The 25,278-nt window shown below is 52.6% G+C and overlaps 1 protein-coding gene across 1 annotated transcript; it reads left to right on the forward strand.

The window, feature by feature from the left end:
- The first annotated feature begins 2,708 nt into the window (after nucleotides 1-2,708).
- Nucleotides 2,709-25,032, forward strand: XKR5 (XK related 5). The gene is made up of 7 exons (XM_061177405.1): nucleotides 2,709-2,766; nucleotides 4,766-4,949; nucleotides 12,067-12,251; nucleotides 12,906-13,115; nucleotides 14,660-14,829; nucleotides 19,411-19,522; nucleotides 23,592-25,032. Exons 1-7 carry the CDS (start codon nucleotides 2,709-2,711, stop codon nucleotides 24,719-24,721), a joined length of 2,049 nt encoding a protein of 682 aa, XP_061033388.1. The 3' UTR covers nucleotides 24,722-25,032.
- The last annotated feature ends 246 nt before the right edge of the window (nucleotides 25,033-25,278 follow it).

Consider the following 25,278-nt stretch of genomic DNA (forward strand, 5'->3'; position numbering starts at 1 on the left):
GTGGCTTAGCCAGGAATGCCCTCTTCTGCCCCAATGTGTCTCCAGGAGGGAAGGGCCCGGTGCTGCTGGGGGTGAGGCCTGTGCAGGTGCTGGGACCCCCAGGAATGGTGATGTGCACACTCCCTTCCCAGAGGAGTGCACGTCCCGCTGGGATTTATCTACACTGACCTACGCATGTGCCTGTGCTGGGCATTCCTAGCTAGACAAGGGATTTCAGAGCTGTTCCCCTACAATGGTGACCTCAGGGGGGCAGCATCTCACAAGGAGGTGTGTTTGGGGGGCAGCTTGGCAGCTTGTCTGAGTGGCGGAGGGGCCTGGAGTCAGGAAGAAACCTCTCTGAAGCTTAGTCCCTGGGGGGAACTCAGGGCTCTCTTGGTCGGGCTGACCCAGGCTTCTTCACAGGCTCGGGTGCTGAGAGTGACAGGCCCACAGAGACAAAGTGAGAGTCAGAGTCAGAGAAACAAAGAGAGAAGCTCCCAGAGAGAGAGAGAGACAGAGACAGAGAAGCAGTTGCAGGGCCACTGGGCTCGGCTTAGAACTCCTACCACATAACTTCTCCCACATTCTGTTGCTCAGAGCAAATTGCAGGCTGGCCAAATTCCGGAGATGAAGAAGAAGGTCCAGCCCTTAATGAGAGAAGCGGCAAAGTCACACAGCAGAGCCGTGGGCCCGAGAAGGTGGAAGGAATCTGTGGTGATTTGTTTCAATCTAACTCAAAAGGCTTAGATATGGGGTTAGGTGTTTACACTTTAGTCATACATGATTCTCTAGTTTCCAAGATTTCTGCAGAATCCTCCCCCTCACCCCCTCACACTGCATCACGATCTCTTTCATCCCATGGCTGTGATGTAGAGTGGGAACCACTATTTTCTGAGCTGAGGCTATTCTCCTGGGACAGTATAAACCCCTTTCTCCGTGAAGTTTTCTATTTTCTACCTTTCCTTCCAAAAACCCTCCCATAGCTTCGAGGCAGAAGACATTGACTGTAGCTCCTATTCAAACTGCTGCTGTCCCAGGAGAAAGACCCTCCTCCTAACCTTTAAATCACTGGGTTCTTTTTTAACATATGAAAATGGGATACATGTTTATTCTTCAAAAATACCTAGGAATTCAGGAAACATTTTTTTCTAAAACTTGAAACTTTGAGCCAAGTATGGAATACCACAACGATTCGCCCTTTACTCTCAATCACAATTTCTGTACGTGACTTCAATTTTCTATTCCTTTACTAGTGGAGGAGGGTCCTTCTCCCAGTGTGTCCACATTATGACATACTCCCTTTGCAGGACAACCAGGAAAAGAGCATCTGGAGACTGGAAGTCAATAAGAATGGAGGCCGTAGTACACCAGAGGGAGTGGGCCTCTTAACAATGAGGTATGAAGCTGAAGGTATGGAAACCCAGACCTTAAACCTGCTCCCTTGTATTGATTTAGAGGGAAGAGACTCAAAAGGTTTACAGGGGGTTTGATCATCTGTATCACAGAACTGAGACTCTGAAATGGGGAGAGACATAGAAGATCAGAATTCAAAGTTCTGACCAGAAAACCAGAAATGCATTGAAAAGTGAGTGGAAAATTGGTCGTGGGGAAGGGAGGGAAGGAAGCCTCTTAGGATAAATAAACATTCCCTTCAATGAAATAAAGCATTTTGTAAGAATCACATCGAAAATGCAGGGAAGAGCCAAAGGTGTCTGACTCTGAGGTTTTACTTTGGTAAATGGAAAATAATCATGAGTTTTGTAGCTTCACTTGATTTATAGGGTCACCCAACTCTATATTTTTCCTTCAAGATGTAAGTTCTTCAACTGTGGCTCCTTCTACTGCAGGGCTTTTGTAGGGAAGGAGGGGGTACTCCATCTCATTAAACCAGTGGGATCAGCGCAGCAAGATTGTTTGGACGTGGCAAATCCTTGATGGAGGTGGAAAACTCCCCCCAAATAAAAAGGAGGAATAGTTTGGATAATTGCCTGCTTTAAAAGTTAAAGACCCCAACTTCATCTCAGCATCACCATGACTAAATACCACTTCTCCTTTACACCATAGTTAGATAGATAGATGGATAGATAGATAGATAGATGTCCTGGGAGGTTTTCCAGTGGGCAGTTTTACTTCTTGCGCATGGGAATCTTGATTAACCCTCAAGCCCATGTGGAAAAAAACCTTTTGTGAGGCCAGAGATCGGGATGGAGTTGATAGTGAGATACAGGAGAAGATACCAGTTTACATGCCCTCTAAGATTTTGAAAAGACTAATTAACGGTTCTAACTCAACTCCTTCCATAGACCTACATGTGCTCTCTGCCTACTGGTTGACCAGACTGCCTTTCAGCGGCTCCGGAGGCGGTGGCCAGTTTCACTTCCTGCCGACCACCGACCTGCGGTCCTAAGGTTCACCTTGTACTCTTCCAGGGCCCGTTATAAGGTTGGGGGACGGCAGAGGAACCGCTTCTGCGCACATCTAGAGGCCGGGTGTAATCGGTACTTTCCCCGCTTAGGAAGCAGACAACTCAACTCTGCCCCCCTCCCTGCCTCCCTCCGACCCATCCAGTTACTCGGGAAAACCCAGAACGAGACACTCCGCGCCTAAAGGCTCAGCCGAAATGCATCCTGCAGTCGGGTCTCCGGCCGGAACCCTCCCCGACTCGGGGCGGCCGGAGGGGAAGGGGCGGGGGCCCGGGAGGTAGGCCAGCGGCGCGGCGGGCGCGGAGGATGCACGCGGGGGTCCTGGGCCTCTCCGCCCTGCTGCTGGCGGCCGAGCAGAGCGCGCGTGAGTGCGGGGCAGGCCATGCTCACCCCTCCGACCCACCCTGACGCCCGGGGACCCACACGCCACCCCGGCCACGGCGGCGGCCTGTCCCCGCCTGCGCCCAGCACTGCGCGCCAGTGCACGCACGGTGGCACCCCACCCGCCCGGCCCCTAGTAGATCCCCGCGAATGCACGACCCTCCCGGGGATGCGTGATTGCCCCCGAGGATGAATGCCGCGCCCCCTCTGCCCCCGCATGCATGGTCTCCCTGCATCTGAGGCCCCTCCGCGGCGGATGCACGATCCTCCCCGCTCCCCTTTGCATGCATGGTCCCCCTGCATCTGAGGTCCCTCCGCAGCGGGTGCACGATCCTCCCCCCTCCCCCTTACAGGCATGGTCCCCCTGCATCTGAGGTCCCTCCGCGGCGGATGCACGATACTCCCCCCTCCCCCTCCAGCGGGTGCGTGATCCCCTGCAGGAGTCTCAGCACACGTGCCCCCCCCCCTTCCCTCCAGAAAGGCCTCCAGGACGCGGCAAAGTGCTGCAGGTGCCCGAGGCGCTGCACGCGGGCCTGGGTGCGCCCTGCTCTCCCCACTACCCGGCCGGCCTGGGGGTTCTGGGCGGCGGGGGAAGCCGCTTGGGGCCAGGTTGTGGTGGGACTGGGCTCGGCTTCCGCGGAGCTCTGGAGGGAGGACGGTCTACAGCTGTGCCGGAGGCGGCCGGCGCGGGGCGCCCTGGGCGCGTGGGGAGCGCGGTCCGCCGGCCGAGGCGGGGCGAGACGGCGGCGCGGTTCAGCGCCTTTCTAGTTTGAACTTGTAACTCCTTCGGTGCCGGAGCGGAGGCCTCCGCCCGCTGCCGCCTGGCTCCCTGCAGCCGCTTCTTCCTCGCGGGGCCCCCGCAGATGGGGGAGGGGTTGGGGGGAGTGGAATTAATGGGGCTTCAGCATCCAGACCCCCCAGCGTTCCTCGCCACTCCCCAGCTCGCAGGCAGTTGGGGACCCCGGCGGGCGCTGGCTCTGCACTTTATCCTGGGAGGGAGTTGCCCCCGCGCCGTGTCGGCGGGTCCCTTGTTTGAACCGCGGTCCGCGAAGGTCCCCCGGGGTAGTCCCCGCCATGAGGTTTCAAACGCGCCCAGAGGAGGTCCCAGGTTGAGACCGGCTCCAAAGCTCCGGGGTCCAGCGCCGCCACCGAGCAGGGCTAAGATGAGACAGGACCCCGGGTCTCAGCACCCACCCCAGGTGGCCCCGCGGACGTGGACTCCTCCTTCCCTCCCAGCTAGGAACACCTGGGCCTCAGCGTTCCTCAGACTGGGCAGGGCGTGACTCCCCCAGAGGCTTCTTGTGCTTGGGGCTCCTGGTTTGCCTTGTGTGCCAGGTGATTAGAACAAGAGACAGAGCCTGGGCACCAAGGAATGGCTGCCCAAGCCCTGGCTTCTCTGGGAGGGTTCCCGTCTGTACCTGGGGCAGTGCTCTCTTACCGCTGCAGTTCACAGCTTTATGTGCCCATAAATCCATGTTAAACTCTAACACTGGGAAACGCAAGCAATAGTCCTGTAAAACAATTACTGTGAGCCCCGAGCACCTACTAGTACTGGACAGAGGTAAGCACCCACCTCTATTGTCATTCATCAGGGAGGGCAGATCCTAACCTAGATTTATCAAGCTCTTTCCATTCCCTGACCCTATCCTACAACCCTCAAAAATAAAATAAATGAAGCCGTCCCCAGAGAGGAGGGTTTACATTTTTGAGCGCATACTAAGTGCCAGGTGTTTTTTTTGCATGCTGTCCTATGCGATCCAACAGTCCCTTTATACAGCCATGGTGTCTGGGCCTTTGGGATCCTTTGGGAAGCTCTGGCGCTTTCGTTCAACCTCATTCCGGTCTGGAGTGCCCGCGGGCTCTGCCCACTCCAGGCTAGGTGTAGCAGGCAGCACTGCTGGCTGTAGGGACACAGTGTTGGCTGGTTGCCCAGGCTCCCTCCTGCCTTCCACTAACCCTCTGGTCCTTCCTCTGGTCCCCAGGCCTCTGCACCGTGGTTTACTACTTCACCACAGGCCGGCTCCTCTGGGGGTGGCTGGCCCTCTCTGTGCTACTGCCTGGCTTCTTGGTCCAGGGCCTGAGCTACCTTTGGTTCCGAGAAGATGGACATCAAAGTCACTGCTCGTTGGTGGTGCTACACCTCCTCCAGCTGGGCGTGTGGAAGCGGTAAGGCAGCCCCTTTCAACCCTGAAGCGTGATTTCACACGTGCGATAGGAGGGTTCTTCTGTGCATACGTATTCCGTCGTTAGGGTCACAAGAGTGCAGGCTTGGGAGAATGTTCGAAGCCACCTCTTTGAACATTTGCTCTGATATTGGTCACCTCGCCCAGCCTGAACTTCCTTGAGCATCCTCAAGGGGCTCCTAGCAGAAGGAGCCGCGACCCTTCAAAAGCTTTTTCTTGACTTGGGCCAAATCCTATGTGCTCTTGTTTAATTCAGTTGGCCTTGCCTTTAGAGCCATGGAAAGTGACTCAGTTAGGGCCGGTCCATGTAAACCCCTACTCCCTTACTCCAGGAGGGTGACACAGATTTAAGCAGACTCAGCAGTGGGGTCGGCCTGGTAACATTTGCATTAAGCTTTTATTGCAAGGAGAAGCCATTTGGGTGCCAGGGCCAAATTTTTCCATAAAAAGGCATCCTGGGGGCTTCCCTGGTGGCGCAGTGGTGAAGAGTCCACCTGCCAATGCAGGGGGACACAGGTTTGAGCCCTGGTCCGGGAGGATCCCACATGCTGCGGAGCAACTAAGCCCGTGTGCCACAGCTACTGAGCCTGTGCTCTAGGGCCCACGAGCCGCAACTACTGAAGCCCACGTGCCACAACTACTGAAGCCCGCGTGCCACAACTACTGAGCCTGTGCTCTAGAGCCCGCGAGCCACAACTACTGAGCCCACGTGCCACAACTACTGAAGCCCGCACGCCTAGAGCCCAAGCTCCGCAGCAGGAGAGGCCACCGCAATGAGAAGCCCGTGCACCACGACGAAGAGTAGCCCCCGCTTGCCGCAACTAGAGAAAGCCCGCGCACAGCAACAAAGACCCCGTGCAGCCAAAAAAAAAAAGAAATAATAAATAAATTAATTAAAAAAAAAAAAAAAAAGGCATCCTGGACAGGCCCAGCGCTCAGCAGGCTCACCTTTGGTCCACCAGTGCCGGTAAGGTGTTATTTTCCCTGGGATACCTGGATTCCTGGAGGGTCAGGGCAGATGCGGCAGTGAGCTTACACTGGGGCACATTTCAGCTCTCAGCTGCCTCATAATCCCATAGAGTTGCCAGGAATTTTAAAAGGGAGAAAATTGGGAGATCAGATCGGTGAAGCCCTCCGGCTCAAGAGCACAGGAACTTGTAGACGCTGAGGACAGGAAGGCTCTCCAGGAGTCAAGGCCAAGTCTCGGACCTCGGGCTGTGCTGCTGGCTGTTCTGGGTGGTTTATGCCTTCAAGCCACGCCTAAGGCTTTCTTTGGAGGCGCTGAAGTGAGTTTTCTGATTTCCCAGCTGCCTCTGAGGAGGGAATGAATCTCAGCTTGCAGGCAGAGGGTACTTCTGATAAAGACATCGCCCAACCACCAGAATTTCTCTGGGCCCCTCGGAGCTGGAACCCTGCATCTCCAAAGGCACCAGAAGCATTTTCAGCTACAGCAATTTTGCCTAAAGCTGAGCCTTTGTGTTCAAGCCATGTGGCTCCTCTGACACGATAGGACTCTGACCAGTGGGGAGAGAGCAGAGGTGGCTTTCCCGTTGGACTCAGGGAGGATCGGAGCCTGTACTGGGCGCTACCCACATGTGCTGACCCTTCTGTGTGCCCAACTTGGTACGAAAACCATTAAGGGCTCAGGTCCTTCCAGGGACCACGTGGTACGTTATAGTCATCAAGCGTGCGACCTCAAGGACAGAGCACCTATTGAAAAGAAATGAATCAACTCTCCCCTAAGCAAACATGTCATAGCTCAAAAGAAGATTGAAGTCAGGGCCAGTCACTTGAGAGAAGCCTCCTGAATAACTGTCAGATAAATCTGTCTTCTGGGGCTCCGTGGGGACCCTTGGTCCCCTTTGATCCAGTGCCTTCTTCAGAGATGGGGCAGCGTCAGGCTCGCATGTATCCACTTCCATGCTGGTGTCCAACACTGACCCCCGCTCATCTTCCCCAAGTTTCTCAGATGATGCCATGAATACTAAATATATTTTTTTAAAAAACTGAAATGGGTAAATGAAGAGAGACAGGAAAATTAGAAATTGGGAAAAACAGCTAGTCATCTATATCTCTTCTTATTTAAAAAAAGAAGTTAATGGGACTTCCCTGGCAGTCCAGCGTTTAAGACTGCGCTCCCACTGCAGGGGACACAGGTTCGATCCCTGGTCAGGGAACTAAGATCCCATATGCTGCTCAGTGCGGCCAAAAAAAAAAAAAAAAAAAAAGTTAAGGCGACTAAAAATATATACGTGTAATTTAAAAGGACAAAAAGAAAAGGCAAGAAAAAAGAAAAGAAGTGAGAAAAGTCAGGAAACAGAAGGGAATGTTGGGAAAGAAGATAATGGCAGAATGCACAATTACTCCAATAAAGATGTTAAGAAAAAAAAAGCACAATTACTCTTGCTCACGATGAACCACAAATTTGTCTCTCAGTTTTGCAACAAGCATAAGAAGCTACATGGTTTGCAATGCTTCTGTGATAGAAAATAAACCAAACAAATGGAAATCTACTTCCTTAGAAGAAAACTTTGAAAGTTAAAGTAGAAAACAAGAGATCTATTCCTTATCCTGCAACCAGCTTATTGGGCTTTCACAAAGAAGACACTGGGTAATGGAGTGTCTTTCAGCACATCCACACGGAATTTTGCAAGACTGATTCCCAATCAGGGCCAGCAAAGAAGCCGCTCAGAAAACTGCAGTTCAGCTAAAGCACCTGTAGGAGGAGCCAAAACAATTCTGTTTGCACAATCCTATGCAAATAGCATTTAAAAAGGGATCATAACATAATGCAGAAGAATCTACTAACAACAAAAAAACCAATTAAACACAAACCTCATGAAGTGGCTTGTAAAAAATGCAAGGACTTAAAACATAAACGTAGGGCTTCCCTGGTGGCGCAGTGGTTAAGAATCCGCCTGCCAATGCAGGGGACAGGGGTTGGAGCCCTGGTCCGGGAAGATCCCACATGCTGTGGTGCAACTAAGCCCGTGCGCCACAACTACTGAGCCTGCGCTCTAGAGCCCGCGAGCCACAACTACTGAAGCCCGCACGCCTAGAGCCCGTGCTCCACAACAAGAGAAGCCACTGCAATGAGAAGCCCGCGCACCGCAAGGAAGAGCAGCCCCCACTTGCCGCAACTAGAGAAAGCCCCTGGGCAGCAACGAAGACCCAACACAGCCAAAAATAAATAAATTTAAAAAAAAAAAAAAAAAAACCCAGGAAACAAGTGTTGGCAAGGATGTAGAGAAATTGGAACCCTTACACACTGTTGGTGGAAATGTAAAATGATGCAGCCACTGTGGAAAACAGAATGGTAGTTCCTCAAAAAAATTAAACATGGAAGTACCATATAATCCAGCAATTCCACTTCTGGGTATATATCCAAACAAGTTGAAAGCAGGATCTGGAAGAGATCTTTGTACACCCATGTTCCTAGCAGCATTACTCACAGTAGCCAAAACATGAAGCAACCCAAGTGTCTATTAACAGATGAATGGATAAGCAAAATGTGGTCTGTACATACAATGGAAAAAAAGAATGAAATTCTGTAATATGCTACAACGTGGATGAATCTGGAGGACATGATGCAGTAAGCCATGCAATAAGACAAATATATAATTCCACTTACATGCGGCACCTAGAGTAGTCAAGTTCATAGAGTCAAGTTCATAGAGACAGAAAGTAGGATGGGGGGTGCCAGGGGCCGGGGGAGGAGGGAACAGGGACTTATTGTTTAATGGGGACAGAGTTTCAGTTTTACAAGATGAAAAGAGTTACAGAGGACGATGGTGGTGGTGGTTGCACACCATTATAAATTATTGCAAATTGTCAATAATCTATTAAATTATGAAATTTAAATTATTAATATCACTGAACTGTACTCATAAAACGGTAAAGATGGTACATTTTATGTTACGTGCATTTTACCGCAATTTTAAAAAGTTGAAAAAAATGTACAGGCCTAGCGGAAACCTCAACTGTTCACTGTCTCAGCTTTCACGTCACCATAAAGTGTTAAGATGGAGAGAGGTGTCACTAATTCTTCACCTTGTGGGGCTACGATAGACTATTCCGGGTGAAGCGGATAAGTTTGGTTTTTTATTTAAGCTGTTCAGTGGAGCCTGCTGAGAAACATCATTCCAAAGACCAAGTTAGTTTAATTAAACGTGTTAACAAACGTCAATTTTTAGTGTATGTTTTTCTCAGTGCAACTAGAAATCTTAGACCATCATCAACACAGCTCAGTATGCTCGGTATTTATTCATTCATGTTTACTAACCTTGTGTGACCCAAGGGGCTGGAGACACGTGATTAAGACACAGTCTGAGGCCAAATTGGGAACAAAGCTGGAACAGTGAATTAGAAGAAGAGAGAGATGTTCGCAGGATGCTGGGAGCCCCAGGGTTTGCCAAGGTGCATCCCTGGACCAGCGACGTCTTCATCACCCGAAACTCGTTAAAAATGCAAATTCTCGAGCTTCACCGGGACCCACATGGCATCGCGGCAAACTCCTCATAATTCTCCCAACGCGTCTGTTTAATCAGAAATTCTAGGCCTGGGGCCGGGCAAACTGTCTTTAAACAGCCCACCTGGTGACTCTGATGCCGCTCACGTTTGGAACCGCCGTCCGGTCACAGGAGCCGTCGTGTGAGGGCTGAAGGATGAGGCGGACTTTGATGCGCGTGGGAGGGGGAGGCACTTCTGACCCAGGAAACAGCAAAGCTGATGCAGAAAGAAGCGCTGCCAGTGGTGGTTTTGGGAAACTAGAAGTCTGCTGTGCTGTGAGTGCAGGGTAAGGATTTTCTGGACAAGAGCAGTGTGCACGGAGACAGAGTGGGCTGGACCGTGAAGGAACTTGTCCGCCAGGTAAGGGGTTTGAGAGCCACTGCAAAGGTTGAAGTAAAGGAATAACCTGGTCAGGCAAGGCCCTTAGAGACAGCACAGGAAAGGAACTGAGAAGGGGGAGTCCAGGGGCCAGGCAGGCGGCCAGAAATCCGGGCAGGAGCTGGCGAGGACCTGGAAGGAGACCATCCACTCCCACCTCCGCCCTCCTCCCCCCACTGCCCGCCCCGTACCTCCGCTTTCACCTGGGCCCCCCGAACCCCCCTACCCAGTGATCTCAGCCTGAGTCCCTCCCCCCGCAGCAGGTTCCAGAAGCGCGATTCAGAAAACCAGGTGAATCGCATTCGCACTGGTTCTCCATTTCCCACTGGTCCAGAAGGGACACCCAACTCCTCAGCTGGGCCAGAAGAGGCCTCCGCTGTCCAGCCCCAGGGCGGACCGCCGTTTCAGTGGCCCTCCTCCCGCCCCCCTGACGCCACCGTGCTCCCTCAGGCTTTGTCCCTGTCCTGAGTATGCCCGTGCCTCCTTTCCCTGAACATGTTTTCCTCTCTCCCCGGGACCCCTTCTGCCCCTCTCATTTTCACACGTCTTTCTTCCTGCTTAAAACCTTTCGCGTGTGTATGGCTTTCTTTCCACAACGGAATCTTGGGCTCCTGGAGAAGGTCTTCAATTTCGTTTGCACCCTTTGAGTCTCCAGCAGGTGGGAGCAGCCCAGTTAGGATGCACGTGGAATGAATGGAGGCGGCTGGGAGGGTAGGAAGGGAGATTGGCACGTCCCCACAATGGAGGATTCAGGACTGAAAGGGAAGCTACCATATTCAGCTGCATATGCTTTTTTTTTTTTAATAAATTTATTTATTTTTGGCTGCGTTGGGTCTTCGTTGCTGCGCGCGGGCTTTCTCTAGTTGCGGCGAGTGGGGGCTACTCTTCGTTGCGGTGCACGGGCTTCTCATTGCCGTGGCTTCTCTCGTTGCAGAGCACAGGCTTCAGTAGTTGTGGCATGCGGGCTCAGTAGTTGTGGCTCACGGGCTCTAGAGCTCAGGCTCAGTAGTTGTGACGCACGGGCTTAGCTGCTCCGCGGCATGTGGGATCCTCCGGGACCAGGGCTCGAACCCGTGTCCCCTGCATTGGCAGGCGGATTCTTAACCACTGCACCACCAGGGAAGCCCCATATGCTTTTTCTTAACATTATATTTGGGTCAGAGATCACGGCTTCAAAGACTCAGTAAGAAATCAGTTCACTCCAGGATCCAAATCATGAAAGAGGAAAGCTGTCTTTCTTAAGTGTCTTTCCTGGGCCCTCTGTACCCTGAACAAAGCCATTTCAAAGAGGACCCCCTTCTGCTCTGGCCGTAGAAATGTTGGCCGGAGATCAGAGGGAGGGGGCGTTCGGGGTAACTTGAAAGGCGCACCCAGCTCTCTTTCAGGAGTCGGTAAATTAAAATGATTCCCAGTTTTTCTGAACTCGGACAGGACAGAAGTTCGCAGTTGCACATGGACTTGGCAGGCACGCCTGCCCCTGCTGCAGGCAGGTGTAGGGATCACGGTGTTCCTGCTTCTGGGCGCGTGAGTGGGAAACCGCTGTGAAAACCTGAAGTCCCCAGAGCCCACACGTGCCTGGGTAACGGTGTCGTTTTTATATGTGCACGACCCTCCTGGGGGCGCGGAACAGCGACCCATGGCACCTCCAGACGGCTTTCATAAGATGGAAGCATCAGAAAGGTTTCTAGGGTGGGTTTTGGGGGAAGCAGAATGAAACAGGCACGTTTCCTCCTTTTTCTTCTGTTGCACTGACTCCTTTTCCTGGATGTGTGTCCCTGCAGCCAGGGCGGCCCGCCCTTGCACACCCCACGATGGCGCCCTGCCCTTCCTGCTGTCCAGCGGAAGCGGATTAATTCCCATCCCGAGAGGCCCTGGGGCCGGGGAGGTAGTTCAGGGTTAGCTCCAAACTTTGCAGGGCTCAGAGAGAGCCCGCAGCAAACCTGTGTGGTCCAGGCTCCACGACCTACCACCCCTTCCACGTGTGGGCAGAGTGTGTTCCGCGGGCCGGGCCTTGCTGGGCAAGGTCACCTGCTGCAGCGCTTGGGTCAGACGTGCCACCTTCACTCTGGGGTCAGAGCTCAGGCACTTGGGGTGTAGATGCGATCGGTTAACCCCTGGAAAGCTATCGGCCTCTACACGATAAGCCAGAGAAGGGGGTTCCTGTGTAAGCTATCACGGTGTGGTTCTGAGTCCTGGGCTCTCCTCTTCCTCAGGCACTGGGACGCCGTGGCCCCTGTTCTCCGGAGGGAAGGGGAGGCCTCCCCCTGGGGCCCGCTGCGGATGCAGGAGGCTGACCTGTCGGCCCTGCGCCTCCTGGAAGCCCTGCTGCAGGTCGGGCCCCACCTGCTGCTTCAAACATACGTCTTTCTCGCCTCGGACTTCACTGGTGTCGTGCCGGGTGAGTGTCTCCTACCACTGACCTCAGACCGTCCGACTTCTCAAGGGGGACAGAAGGAAACGCCTTATTTAGCAAAACCCGGCAACCTAAGATTTCCTGTTTGGGAGAATTAGGGCAGCCCAAGGGAATGGTTAATACTGGCTTTTGTTTGGGGCGATGAGTTCCCGGGGGCTGGCTTCCCTCGTGGCGCTCAGTCCATGGGACAGAAATTGCAGAGAGTCAGATGAGCCTGAAAGCACCTTGGGAAGGTGCCACGTGCTCAGGCTCTCTCCTACGGGCCTGGAGCCATTTGATGTCCTGGTCTTATTTCTCGGATTAAACCTCCTTCCTGTGGATTGAAGGGCAAAGTGCATTTGGGATGAAATGCCACGTTCAGGGCCGTTAGGATCTGCTTCGTCACAAACCGGAGGTGCTCGAGGAGCAGTGACTGGGTGCTTTTCTTAAAGGGTGAACACACGGAGAGCCCAGCCCACCTGAGGGGCAAGCACCCACGTGTTCAGCCGAGGAAAGCTCTCCTGCACGTCCTCATTTCTTCAGAGCGGAGAAGGACGTGCGTGTTTGCACGGAGGTGACGACGCCCTCGGAGAAGTCAGGTGTTGTTAGGAGGTTAGACGTCCTGTAAACCCTAGGTTGTCCTGTCCGCTTGGCTTCCAGGGATGAGTGCTCTGTGCTCCTGGTCTATGCTGTCCTGGGCCCTGGTGTGCTATGCTCGTGCCATGGGCTCCATGAAGCCGGGTCACCTCTCCATGCCGTGGACGGCCCTCGGCTGCCAGCTGCTCTGGAGGATGGGCATGGTGGGAGCCCGCGTTCTCAGTCTGGTTCTGTTCTTCCAAGTTTACCGCGTCTGGGTTCTGGTTGTTGCAGGTGAGTTGAGCATACGTTCCGACTATCTGTTGCTGCATGACACACCACCCCAAACTTAATGCCTTAAAAGAACCATTCATGATCAACAGCCCCGGTTCTGAGGGCTGACTGGGCTCCGCTGGGGGTTCTTGCCTGGGCCAGGGCGTCCTCACACCATCGCAGTAGGTTAGCAGGTGTCTGGATTCACAGGGAGGCTCCCCTGGGCTGGCTGTACAGACGTCTGGCACCCAGGGCTCCTCCACCCTTTCTCTTCAGCAAAGTCCTCTGGATTCGGACATGTCAGCTGAACATCCCAAGAGAAAGGGGGTGGAAACCGCCAGTCCTCTTAAAACTGGCCCGGAACTGAATCAGCGTGGCTTCTGCTGTATTCTGCCTGGCAAAGCGGTCTCGGCCAGCCCAAGTTCAAGAATGTGGAGGAATAGACTCAGCCCACGAGCGTCCAGGGAGAGGAGGAACGCATGGAGGGTCTCTCTGGAGAAACGCGCCCACAGCTCAGAGAGCCCAGCCCTCAAAGGACCAGCCAACTCCAGAGCACAGCTTTAGCTGCTGTGAGGGCTCCACATTCCATATCATGGGCTGAAAATCCCTGGTAAAACTGACACTTAAACAGGAGGGAGGCACAGGGTCCCACGTGCCCTGACGCAGTACAGAAATGCGCAGTACATACTGTGCTGTGGCTCCTAGCCTCCAAAAGCCCTCCCTGTTATTCAAATGCTGAGTTTTAGCCACCTTCTCTGTTTCAAACAGGACATCTCCACTGAATCCAAAGCCCCCCCTCAGCCCTCAGTCTAGCCGCACCAGATTGGGGTCTGCCTGACGATGCAGGATGCCTGCCGGGGGCCTGTGTGTCCCTGCCCAGAGAGGAATCTCTTCCGGTCATCAGGGAACACCCTCTACAAGAAGGAACAAGAAGCACTGAGAGATATTTACACTTGAGCCTAGAACAAGCGTGGATACATTTATTGGCAGAAAGCAGACATCTTTGAAAGAAATTGTGTTCCTGGAGAGACATTAGCTGTTTTTAATTCGTTTTTTAAAAAAATTTCAGTTCAAACTCCAGTATGACATTATTCCTCCTAAACTATAGGAACCAATACTACAGCTGGACTGAGTACAGATCTTTCCTTTGGATGTGGAGGTTTTTAAGCCCTTCGAGCAGGGATTAAAAAACAGTGAGCAATCAGTTTTGTCACTGGCTCTTTAAACACTTTCTGGAACTAAAAAGGCCTAAGTAGGCAATATTTGGTGAGTGTTACTGAAGCCAGTTTTTGTTTGCTTATCCCCAAATTAGGTCAGCTACCCTTTATGAGGATCAAGTGAGATAATACTTGCAAAAATAGAAAGTGTGGGTTTTCTGTGCCCCTTGAATCTCTTCTGGGTTTTCATTTGTTTTCTTGGATGCCGGGTCAGATGCAGTCAGAACAGAGAGGAGGGCTACAGGCCCTGGTTTCCGAGTTCCTGCCCTACCCGCTCCCCGTCTCCTCCCTCAGCGCCCCCCCACCCCCCACCCCGAGGACCCTGACTTCCGAGGCCGCTCTCTGCAGGTGCCCACTGGCTGGTGATGACTTTCTGGCTCGTGGCTCAGCAGAGTGACATCGTGGACAGCACCTGCCACTGGAGGCTGTTCAACCTGCTCATGGGTGCCACGTACATCCTCTGCTACCTCAACGTCTGGGACAGCCCTTCCCGAAGCCGGATGGCCACGTTCTACACGGCAAGTGGTGATGACGGTTTTGTTTAATCCCAGCTTTTACTGTATATGCAGACCGTGTGCGTGCATGCGTGTGTGTGTGTGTGCATGTGTGCACTTGTGCACACGTATCTATTAAGAAGGAATAGCTTAATTTTAGGAAAAATTCTAGAAGGAAGTATAGTCTTGAACAGAGATGATGGGCTCTGAAAATAGTAACCTGACGTCCAGTCGTTTCCACGTAGTTACCGTGGCAAGGATTGTGGCGCCTTTGGCGATGTTTTTCAGCCACTCTCTATGTCAGCCCATCTGATAAATATAATCACAGTTCTATTCTGTGTCATATACGCGATGCCCTTGTTATCAGCTCAATCACTGAGTTACAGCTGTGGTCCTAGATAGCGTGAAAAACACAAAGATGACGTAATGCCTGTCTGCAGGCTGCTTCTGGTCCCATGGAGGAGATAAGCTTCTATCCAGTTTTTAAAAAGAGGCAGAATGTGGACAAATGCTGGCAGAGAAAGCAGTGTCTGAATCTCACAGGAGTGTCACTTCCCACTGGGATGACCAGGGACACTTTTGATGAGAAGGGGGAAGTTGAACTGCATTGCAAACGGCAAAGGAGAGAGGACCAGCCAGAGAGCACGGGCTTTGGAATCAGACGGGCTTACGTGGGACCCTGGCTCTGCCATTAACTGTCACCAAATGACATGGCCAAGAATTTAAACTCTCTGGACCTATTTTTTCATCAGCACATCAGGACATAGCCACCCACCTCTCGGTGTCCCTGTGACAATGATGTAAGACCTACCTGCTTTTCAGGGTCCCTGGGAAGATTAAATAATAAACAACTTGGGCTGAAATAACCAACAAATAGTGGCTATTACTAATACAAAAATTTGAAGAGACTTTCACGGGTGCAGATGCTCCAGGATGGAGGTGGGAACAAAGAGAAGAGCCCGGAGGTGCAGCTCCTGTCCGGCAGCAGGTGGGCGGCGTGGTCACCCCCTGGTTTTAGGAGAGCGCCGTAGAGCTTGGTGACCCCATAGGCCACGGGTCCCACAGACCAAAGAGGACCTGTGATGCTGAACGAGTCACAGAGCCCCGCCAAGCCTCAGTTTCCACATCTGGAAACCAGGAGTAACAAGGCCCATCTCACTGCGGGGGGTGAGGGCTGAGTGTGTGGCAGGGCCCCGCCCCCACGCACCGTGAATAAAGCTGAGGGTCACTTTTGCGTCGTCCGTTTGCCGGAGCAGCGTGTTCACGTGCCGATGCCCATGGGCGCCCTGAGAAGCAGGACTACGTAAGGAGACGTTTCACAGTTGCTGCTTTTCTTTGTTTGTTTTTGTCACGTTCACACCCTTGTCCCAGGAGTTCTAGGGGCTGTTACATAAGGAAGGGAAACAAATGCTTAATTCTTTGCAGGTGTCTTAGTCACCGGACCACTGAGTTCAGAGTGATTGAATAGGAAAAGACAGAACTTAGACGCTACGGAAGTTTCGAGCGTGGAGGGGCAAAGATGCAGAAGCACAGTGAAGGCCACGGGGTGCGGGGGAGGCCGTAGGAAAGCCAGTGTGGACGGTACCGAGTTAAACACACCCGGACGCCAGTTGACGGCGATGAAAACAGATTCTATTAAGTCAGTTGCAACAAGGAAAGGGGTCCAGCGTGGACTGACCCCGACCTCAATTTGTGCAGAGGGACTGCATATTTTAAAGGGAGAATGGCCTGGGACAGCGTGGGCTCCACTAGAGTCGGGGAGTGAAGGGGTGTGGTCAATGTGACCTCACCATCTGGGGTGTTAGTGGGCACTTTCGGGGTGAGAAACACACTTCCCGTCTCTTCACGACAGGAGGCAGTGTTCACACACCTTAGGGCAAGGAGCTCACAGGCTGGGAGAGTCGTCTCCTGGGATGTGTGTATTTCAGAGAGATGGTCCTCAGGTCCTGGAGAAGACGGCTCTGGGTGGTAAAAGATGTACATTTCAAAGGGACAGAGAAAGGATTTATAATCACAGACTTTCTAAGGTAACGCCCCCCAAGAGGAAGTTCAGGGCCTATCTGCCTATCACCAGATTTGGGCTGGAATGAACAGTAAATTCTCCTGGCAGCACTGAGCTTTCTTAGGCAGGGACTTAACTGTGGCTGGGGTCATCATGCTAGGGGTGCAGCCTTGAGCTGTTAGAAACTATGGTAGTGTTGGTTCGGGTCTCTTAATGTGCAGAGGTGGGCAAAATCATTTCCGCTATGAGTCTGCAGTTTTTATAGGCCAAGGCTGAGGCCTCGTCCAGAAGAGGGCTTAGGGGAGCCTGTCTGAGTCGTTTGGTCAAGAAGAGGGTCTTCGTCAGTGGAAAGTCATTGCGTTTGTCAGCGTTCTCCAGACAAACAGAACCAATGGGATATGTATGGATGCGTAAGAGCAGATTTATTATAGGAATTCGCTCATGCAATTATGGAAGCTGAGAAGTCCCACGGTCTGCCATCCGAAAGCTGGAGAACCAGGGAAGCCCGTGGTAATTTAGTCCAAGTCCAGAAGACCAAGAACCAGGAGGTCGGTGTCCAAGGACAGGAGAAGATGGATGTCTCAGCTCAAGAAGAGAAAGAGAATTCTCTCTTCCTCTTTTTTGTTCTATTCAGACCTTCAACAGATTGGATGGAGCCCACCTGCATGGGTGAAGGTGATCTTTACTCAGACTACTGATTCAAATGCTAATCTCTTCCCGAAACACCCTCACGGACACACCCAGAAGTAACGCGTTACCAGCATCTGAGCATCCCTTAACCCAGTCAAGTAGACACATAACACCAGTAGTCACAGCCCTTTAGGGGGCAGCCTGTAGGAAGATGACCCTGGACCGGAGAGTCAGGACACACTGTCAAGAGGACCGCTGCGTTGTCAAGGAGTGGACACTCGGCCCTGGGTGGAGGTGGGGCTGTTTCCAGGTGTGTTAGGGAGGATGCCAAGGCCTGATCTGCAGGTGAAACGGGTCACCCCGACAATGATGTGGAGGAGAGATTGCAGTAGAGCCCTGACAGGAAGTAGCAAGTTCAGAACTGTGAAATGGCAGTAAGGACAGGAAAAAGGGGATGGATTTTCTTTTTTTTCACAGTCTGCACTAGCAGTTTTTTTGTTTTGTTTTGTTTTGACATATACAAACTTAAGAGTTTGTATATGTCAAGAGGGCCAGACAGCTGATGAGATGTGGTTGATTTAAGGAGTAGAGAGAGAGCACCTCCAAGTTTTGCAGGCTGGGCTGCTGGGCAGTGCCATTTAGAACCGAAATAACACCTGCTGGACCCTTGAAACACAGCTGTCCAGAGCCTAAGGCACGGGGAGGTGGGTATTCTTAGGATTTTTTTTTTTTAATTTATTTTTATTTATTTATTTTTGGCTGTGTTGGGTCTTCGTTTCTGTGCGAGGGCTTTCTCTAGCTGCGGCAAGCGGGGGCCACTCTTCATCGCGGTGCACGGGCCTCTCACTATCGTGGCCTCTCTTGTTGCGGAGCACAGGCTCCAGACGCGCAGGCTCAGTAATTGTGGCTCACGGGCCTAGTTGCTCCGCGGCATGTGGGATCTTCCCAGACCAGGGCTCGAACCCGTGTCCCCTGCATTAGCAGGCAGATTCTCAACCACTGCGCCACCAGGGAAGCCCCTATTCTTAGGATTTTTAAGCAGCCCCTAATATCATTTTTTATTCTCTCCTTATTTGACCTTTCTAGAGTTAAAATGATGCCAGTGAATGGCTATGGCAAACCTTGGAAGACTTTTAGCATAATAGTATTACAATTCAGGGTTTTTAAAAAATGTCTCCTACACAGTGTTTAAATACATCATCTTTGAATTACATCCCGTTTATTTACTGATTTTAAGAAATATATTTTGTATTATATTGAAATATTTTATATTAAAATATTTTTATATTAATTTATATTTATATTTTAAATTATTAGCTTTGGAAACCTTAGCTAATAAGCCCGCCTGGACGGGAGATACGGAGAGCCTTCTGTAAGAGCTGCCCTTATTTCAGGCCAGGGAGGAAGGCTCCCTGTTCAGCCGGCAAGAGTACCTCCCCTGCTGCCACCTGGTGGCCAGGGGCCAGATTTACCTTTAAAGAGGTAAATATTTGAAAAAAAAATTCTGAAGTTGTTAATGAAAAGTGTGTTGACTCTGGCGTACTGGAATTCAGTGTCACTGTGAGCTCTGCAGATACTTTTAATTATTGCATGGTAAAGCTAACAGGCGCATACAGTTAACATGAGAATATGGAACATATAAAGTAGGAAATAAAAGTCTCTGTCAGCCCCACCTGACTCACCAAAGGGAACCCCCCAGCCTTCTGAGCTGTGCCCTTACATTTCCTGTGCGTTTATGATTCTGCAGACATTTTAATGAGCGGCACTGAGAACAGGGAGAATCCCCCGTTGCTAGAGAGGCTCACTCGACCCTGAGCCCGCTTCCAGGGGGGCCCGGTCAGCAGTGGGAGCCCCCGGGGGCACGAGGACAGAGCCCCCAGCCCTGAAGGGAGCTGCAGCAGATCGCAGGACGGGGGCGTCCCGAGGCCGCCTGCACCCGGCCAAGCGTGCTGACTCTCCTTCTGGTGCCCTAGGTTATGCTGCTTGAGAACACCATCCTCGTGCTGCTGGCCACGGATTTTCTCCAGGGAGCGTCGTGGACCAGCCTGTGGGCTGTAGCCGGAGTCTTGTCTGGATTTCTGATCGGTAAGACCCCGCGTCTCCTTCCTAGCCCCCCCCTCCCTACCCCAACTTGCTTCTTTACAGTAAGCTCCCTCCAAGGGTAGGACACGGCGCTCAGAAGCAGCTGGATGGAGACCAGGGGAGCTCCCTGCCCTGCGGGCGGCAAGGCCGCTCCCATGGGGCACGAGAAACCGGATCAGCCTCCGTCTGCCTTGCTTGGCTGCGCTCAGAGGAACTGCTGGTGAGGCAGGGGCTGCCTCGGGGGTGGCACCCTCTCTGGCGCGCTGGCAGGGGTCAAGGACGCAAGCTCCCGCTCTTTTCCCAGCATCGAGGCACTGGGTGCGGAGCGGGCAGAGCAGGGACCTTCCTGACCCCCCCACACGTGCGGCATCGCGACAAGAGCGGCTGAGCTCCCCCCAGCCTGCGGTGAGGCACCGGGGAGGTCGAGCGATGCCGCGAGGTCAGGCGGTCTGGGAGGGGCAGAGCCACAGGGCCTGGCGGTTTAAGATGATCGGTTACGTCTCGTGATGAGGGAACGGCTCCAAGGTCCACGCTGTGCCCACCGCGCTGCCCCGGCTTAGCGGATCGGGTGTGAGCTCCTCTCCTGCACTTGGAAAATAACAGAAGTCGCAGCCCGGGGCTTCCCTGGTGGCGCAGTGGTTGAGAACCCGCCTGCCAATGCAGGGGACGCGGGTTCGAGCCCTGGTCTGGGAGGATCCCACATGCCGCGGAGCAACTGGGCCCGTGAGCCACAACTACTGAGCCTGCGCGTCTGGAGCCTGTGCTCCGCAACAAGAGAGGCTGCGATAGTGAGAGGCCCGCGCACCGCGATGAAGAGTGGCCCCCGCTCGCCGCAACTAGAGAAAGCCCTCGCAAAGAAACGAAGACCCAACACAGCCATAAATAAAAATAAATTAATTAATTAAATATAAACACTGGGTTCAATTAAAAAAAAAAAAAAAAAGAAGTCGCAGCCCTGCGGCCGGCCTCCTCCCCGCACTCCTCCCCCAGCACGCGCTGGCCCGGCGATGGCGGTGCCCTCATTCTGCGGCCTTCGCCAGAGCTTCCAGGACGGCACCCGAATGTTCCACGCGGGGCCTTGCGCTTCTGAAACATGGTCCAGGGCAGAGGCTTCTCCCGCTGTTCGCAACAACTCGGGGCTGAGCTCCCGTGCGCCCCCCCAAGGCCTTGTCTCTGGCCACCCACGTCCCGGGGGGAGCGCGTGGGAGTCGAGGCACCGCCGGGCAGCCCTGGCCCCTGACGCAGGAGGATGGGTGGCGGGGAGTAGGGTCCTTTTACTGGCCAGCAGCCGGGGCTTGGACTGGCCCGTCAGGGTAGCACTGACCAGGGAGAGGAAACGCCCCAGAGCTTCCAGCGTTTGGAGACATGAAGAGACTCTTACAGGGACGGAGCAGATTCATAAACGTGGCCGTAAAACAAGTATTCGAGGGCCACGAACCAGCGGTGACCTTTAAGCTCGACCCCTCCGTTGTCAGGAACCAAGGCTCGTTAGAGATTCCGGTGGCCAAGTCAGCCCTTCTTTTTCAAATTAAACTTTTACCTTTGAGATAATCGAAGTTGTCAGAAATAATACAGAGATCTCCACATCAATAAATGTTTTTTAAAAAACATTTTAAAGAGGGTAAAGTGAGAAATGACGCAAGGACGGCTAATGTGACTGGAGATGCATGAAAATAATTCACCGAGAAGATAACTTGAGAGTCGGATCTAGGAGGATGGATGGAAGGTATTATGGTAAAGAACAGGGAAAATTTTCAAAATTGTGCATGAAAGAGAGAGTTTGAAAGAGAGAGTAAAGAATAGAAGGAAGGAAGGAAAGAAGGAAGAAAGGAAGGGTATAGCAGGGAGGGAGGGAGGGAGGGGAAAGAAAGAACGCAGAGAGATCCCTGCACCCCTGCCCAGTCCCCCCAGTGGTGGCTTCCCGCAAAACTACAAGCAGAACATCAGAACCCGGATGTTGACGTGACACATTCAAGATGCAGAGAGAACTTTTCCGAGGCCATAAGGACCCTTCTGTTACTCTTTCAAAACCATATCCACTTCCTCTTATCTCCACCTCCTCTGTAACCCCCGGCGACCGCTAACCTGTCCTCTGTTTCTATAATTTGGTCACTGCAACGATGTTATGCAACTGGAATTGTACAGTGTGTGGCTTTGGGCATTGGTTTGGTTCACTGAGCACCATTCCCTAGCAATTCTTCTGGGCCCTCGTGTGTATCAATATCCCTTCCTTTGTTGCTGAGGACTGGTCCGTGGTTTGGATGAGGCTCAGTGTGCCAACCATTTGCCTGTTGTAGGACAGCTGGTTGGTCCTTTTTAAAATAATAATATATATGCCAGGCGCTAGGGTGCAGGTAAGTGCCCAGGGTGCCCAGGCATGAAGCGGCTGGGCTCTCTCACATGGCACTGCTGCTCAAGCAATCCTTCCTGGGGGCGTGGGCACCATGACACTTGGGGTGAAGGGATGGTGAAGCTGGGCAACCCAGCACTCATTCGGATTTTCCAGTTCTCACTGAGTCCTGTGAGCACAGCGGGGTCGGTAGTAAAAAGGTCCCCCCCCCCCGCACAATCTGCTTGACGCTCCAGTTGGAAAAGAGATGTCTGACACCATTCCTAACATGTGTGGGGCTCCTGGGAGCTGCCATGCTGGGTGCCCACCCAGTGTTTCTCCAAGGAGAAGATGTTTTCATTCTCTGGGTGTTGAGCCAGGGCCCAGGGAGCCGGGAGCCAGGTCCAAGGCTCGGCACCCAGGGCTCAGAAGGCCTGAGGGGCTCAGACAGAGCCAGGCTTATTGGTCCTTCTCCCCGGCTTCCTGGGGCAGCCTGAACTCCTGATTCCCCTGTGGTGCTGGAGGGAGTCCTCAGTGGGAACATGGGACGTGAATTATAGTCAGCAGAGCACAGGCTTTAAAGCAGCAGCTCTGGCTGCCATCTTGAGCTCCCTTGACAAGCATTTATTGAGCACCTACTGCATGCCAGCCTGGGGCTGCAACCAAGAACCCAGTGAAGCACGCAGCCTCAAGGAAAGTCTACCTTCGCTGAACACATGTACCTGGGACTTGCAGGATGGAGGGGAAGGGGGTCAGCCCCCATTTCTTGGCCTCGGGTGGCTCACTGTAGAAGGAGAGTGACAATACCTCCCTCACGCTGACTGTGAGAACTTGGAACGATGTATAGAAATGGCCGGAGCCGTGCGCCCTGCAGAAACAACACTCGGTCACATCCCATAGGAATTCTGTCTCCATTCCCCCAAAGATACTCTGAGAGGATGCAAGGGGACGTCTGTTAGGTTCCTTCTAGCTCCATCCTTGCTGCGATTTCCTGACCCCTCGGATGCTCTCCCCCCTCCTCCCCCGCCTATGTCATGTTTCATGCTGTTTATAACGAGTGCCCTGCAACCAGGCGCTTGGTCCAGTACAACAGGAAGCTGGAAATAACGTGGGAGGATTACTGGAAAGCTCTGTTAAATGAATTATTGCCGTAGCCAACACTTCTGATCAAAATAAATGAACCTGACAACAATGTGATTAAGATGTTTATGCACAAAGGAAGTATTGTTGCTGTTCATGGAAATTCCTTGATACGAGGTTTTTGATGCGTATGTTTAACCTCTGCTTGGGTCTTGTTTTTGAAATGATTCCTTACCTCCCCCTCCCCTCGCTTTGGAATCCATCAACCAGTGAGCAGATGGTTGAACTCTGAGTATCTGACCCAGTTTTCTGAAAGTAAAATGATCATTTCTACCAAACCTCTCTCTGTCTCTCTCTCACACATACACACACACATCTAGAGGACTCAGTTGGAGCATCCCTCAAGGAAGAAGTCGTAGAATCCACAGGACTTAAACTTTGTTCCTAGATTTTCAAGTGTAGACACATTTGCAGCTTATGGGAGCTGGAGAAGACTTAAACTCCCCCCAAATATCCAGTTCTGATGCTGCAACGAGTCCTGTTTTGGATCCCAAATTACATTACTCCACTCAAAATTCCACAACCTGGAATTCTGCAAACCACAGCGAGGACGCAGGACTTCAAAGAAGATAACCGTGTGTTCTTTTTCTTCTTCTTTTTCAGGCAGTGTCTCGCTGGTCATTTATTACAGCCTGCTACATCCTAAATCCACAGACATCTGGCAGGGCTTTGTAAGGAAGTCCTGTGGCATTGCAGGGGGTGATAAAGCAGAGGGAGACTCTCCTCCCCGGGCCTCGGGTCCAGCTGGGGAGGGGCCGGAGAGCCTGGGGACCTGCCAAGAGGAAAGTGATGTGCTAACAAGCCTGGGGAAGCCCCCCAGCCCACAGTGGGGTCCCCCAGAGGCTGGGATGGAAATCCAGATGTCTGGGGAGGCCTCTTTCCTCAGCCATCACCACTGGCTATTGGTGAAGCTTGCCCTGAAAACGGGAAATGTGTCGAAGATCAACGCACTCTTTGGAGAAGACAATCCTGGCTTCTTTTGTTCCCCTCCATGGGGGTTGAGTCAACACTGCAACCAGGAGAGGAAGCTCCCATCCTCCCAGCAAGAGCCCCCATCGTCACCCCACAACTCCCTAACCTCAGAGGAAGGCTCTGAGCTTCGAGTGGTCCCCAGAGCAGAGGCTGACGAAACTTCAAATTATGTCTCTTTTGCCAGCGATAATCATGACAAAACTCCTGCCCAGAAGCCATCAGCTATGCAGCAGGAGGGCAGCCCAAAGGAAGGAGACGGGGCTGCTTCTGGGGTGCAGGGGAGGGGTGCAGGTGGGTGGCTGGGTGGAGGGGAAGGGCAGGAGAGCTCCACACTCTACTTCAGTGCCACCACTGAAGGGGCCACGTCCTCACACCAAGAAGGTGGGAGGACAACACTGACGATGTCCCTCTCTGGGAGGAGATTGGGGGAGGGCAGCCCTGCCCGGCCTGCCTCACCTTTGCCGGCCACCAAGCCCTTTCCCGCCACCATGGCCAACATCAGCCCGATCTTAGGCACCGGCCCAGGTAGAAGCTTCCACCCTAGTGGCAGAGCCCTGGGTGGCTCAGGGCATGGGGAGCGGCAGGAGTCCACGAGGGACCAGAACCGTCCTGCCACTGCTGGCACGCAGACGTCATGGCCGAAGGTGAGCCCAAGGCCCGCTGTTGAGCCCTGCCTCACGTCCACCCCCAAGTCTGAGTCCACCCACAGGGACAGCAGCTGGAGGGAAAGGCTGAAGACTGAGACAAGCTTCTTCATCTGACCACAGTCACTGTGGGATAAAGCAACAGGCCAATGAATCAAGCTGGTCATCGGTGTCGGGATAGGAGGAATCCCACTTCTGACACCTACACCCTTGCGTACATCACATCCCCTCTGGACCTCTGTCCACACAGCTAGAGAATGAGAGAACCAGATTAGATTAGATAAGATCCCCTGCAAACACCACATGCCACACGTATACATAGGAGTCATTCTCTAACACAGTGTAGAAGGTGGTAGAGATAAGGCTTCCAATCAAAATTGACTGCTTCCATTTACAAACTCTATGATCCTTTTTTGTCCCCACTGTGGTTCCTGGGAAACTCAAAGGTAAAACCCAGAGTCCTATTTTGTTCTGGGTTTTCATGATACAGCTAGCTCCTGACACTGGTTTTTAATCAAGTTTTTTAAAATGTATTTTAACTGCATTATTTTATGAAATTCCTTGGTAAACTTCAGGACATCTCAGGCCTCTGCCCAGTGGAAGGAGAGTCAGAGAAAAACCAGAGCTGGACAGAGTTAAAGTGGTGAAAACAGATTTTATTCAGGAGCTATTGC

The sequence above is a fragment of the Eubalaena glacialis genome, chromosome 20 (genome assembly GCF_028564815.1).
Source record: "Eubalaena glacialis isolate mEubGla1 chromosome 20, mEubGla1.1.hap2.+ XY, whole genome shotgun sequence".
NCBI classification, from domain to species: domain Eukaryota; kingdom Metazoa; phylum Chordata; class Mammalia; order Artiodactyla; family Balaenidae; genus Eubalaena; species Eubalaena glacialis.

Excerpts from the sequence above, each read along its gene's own strand:
- XKR5 (XM_061177405.1), top strand. The coding sequence starts at position 2,709 with ATGCACGCGGGGGTCCTGGGCCTCTCCGCCCTGCTGCTGGCGGCCGAG. Across the intron at positions 2,767-4,765 it reads GGCGGCCGAGCAGAGCGCGC|GCCTCTGCACCGTGGTTTAC; the intron begins GTGAGTGCGGGG and ends TCTGGTCCCCAG. Across the intron at positions 12,252-12,905 it reads CTTCACTGGTGTCGTGCCGG|GGATGAGTGCTCTGTGCTCC; the intron begins GTGAGTGTCTCC and ends CTTGGCTTCCAG.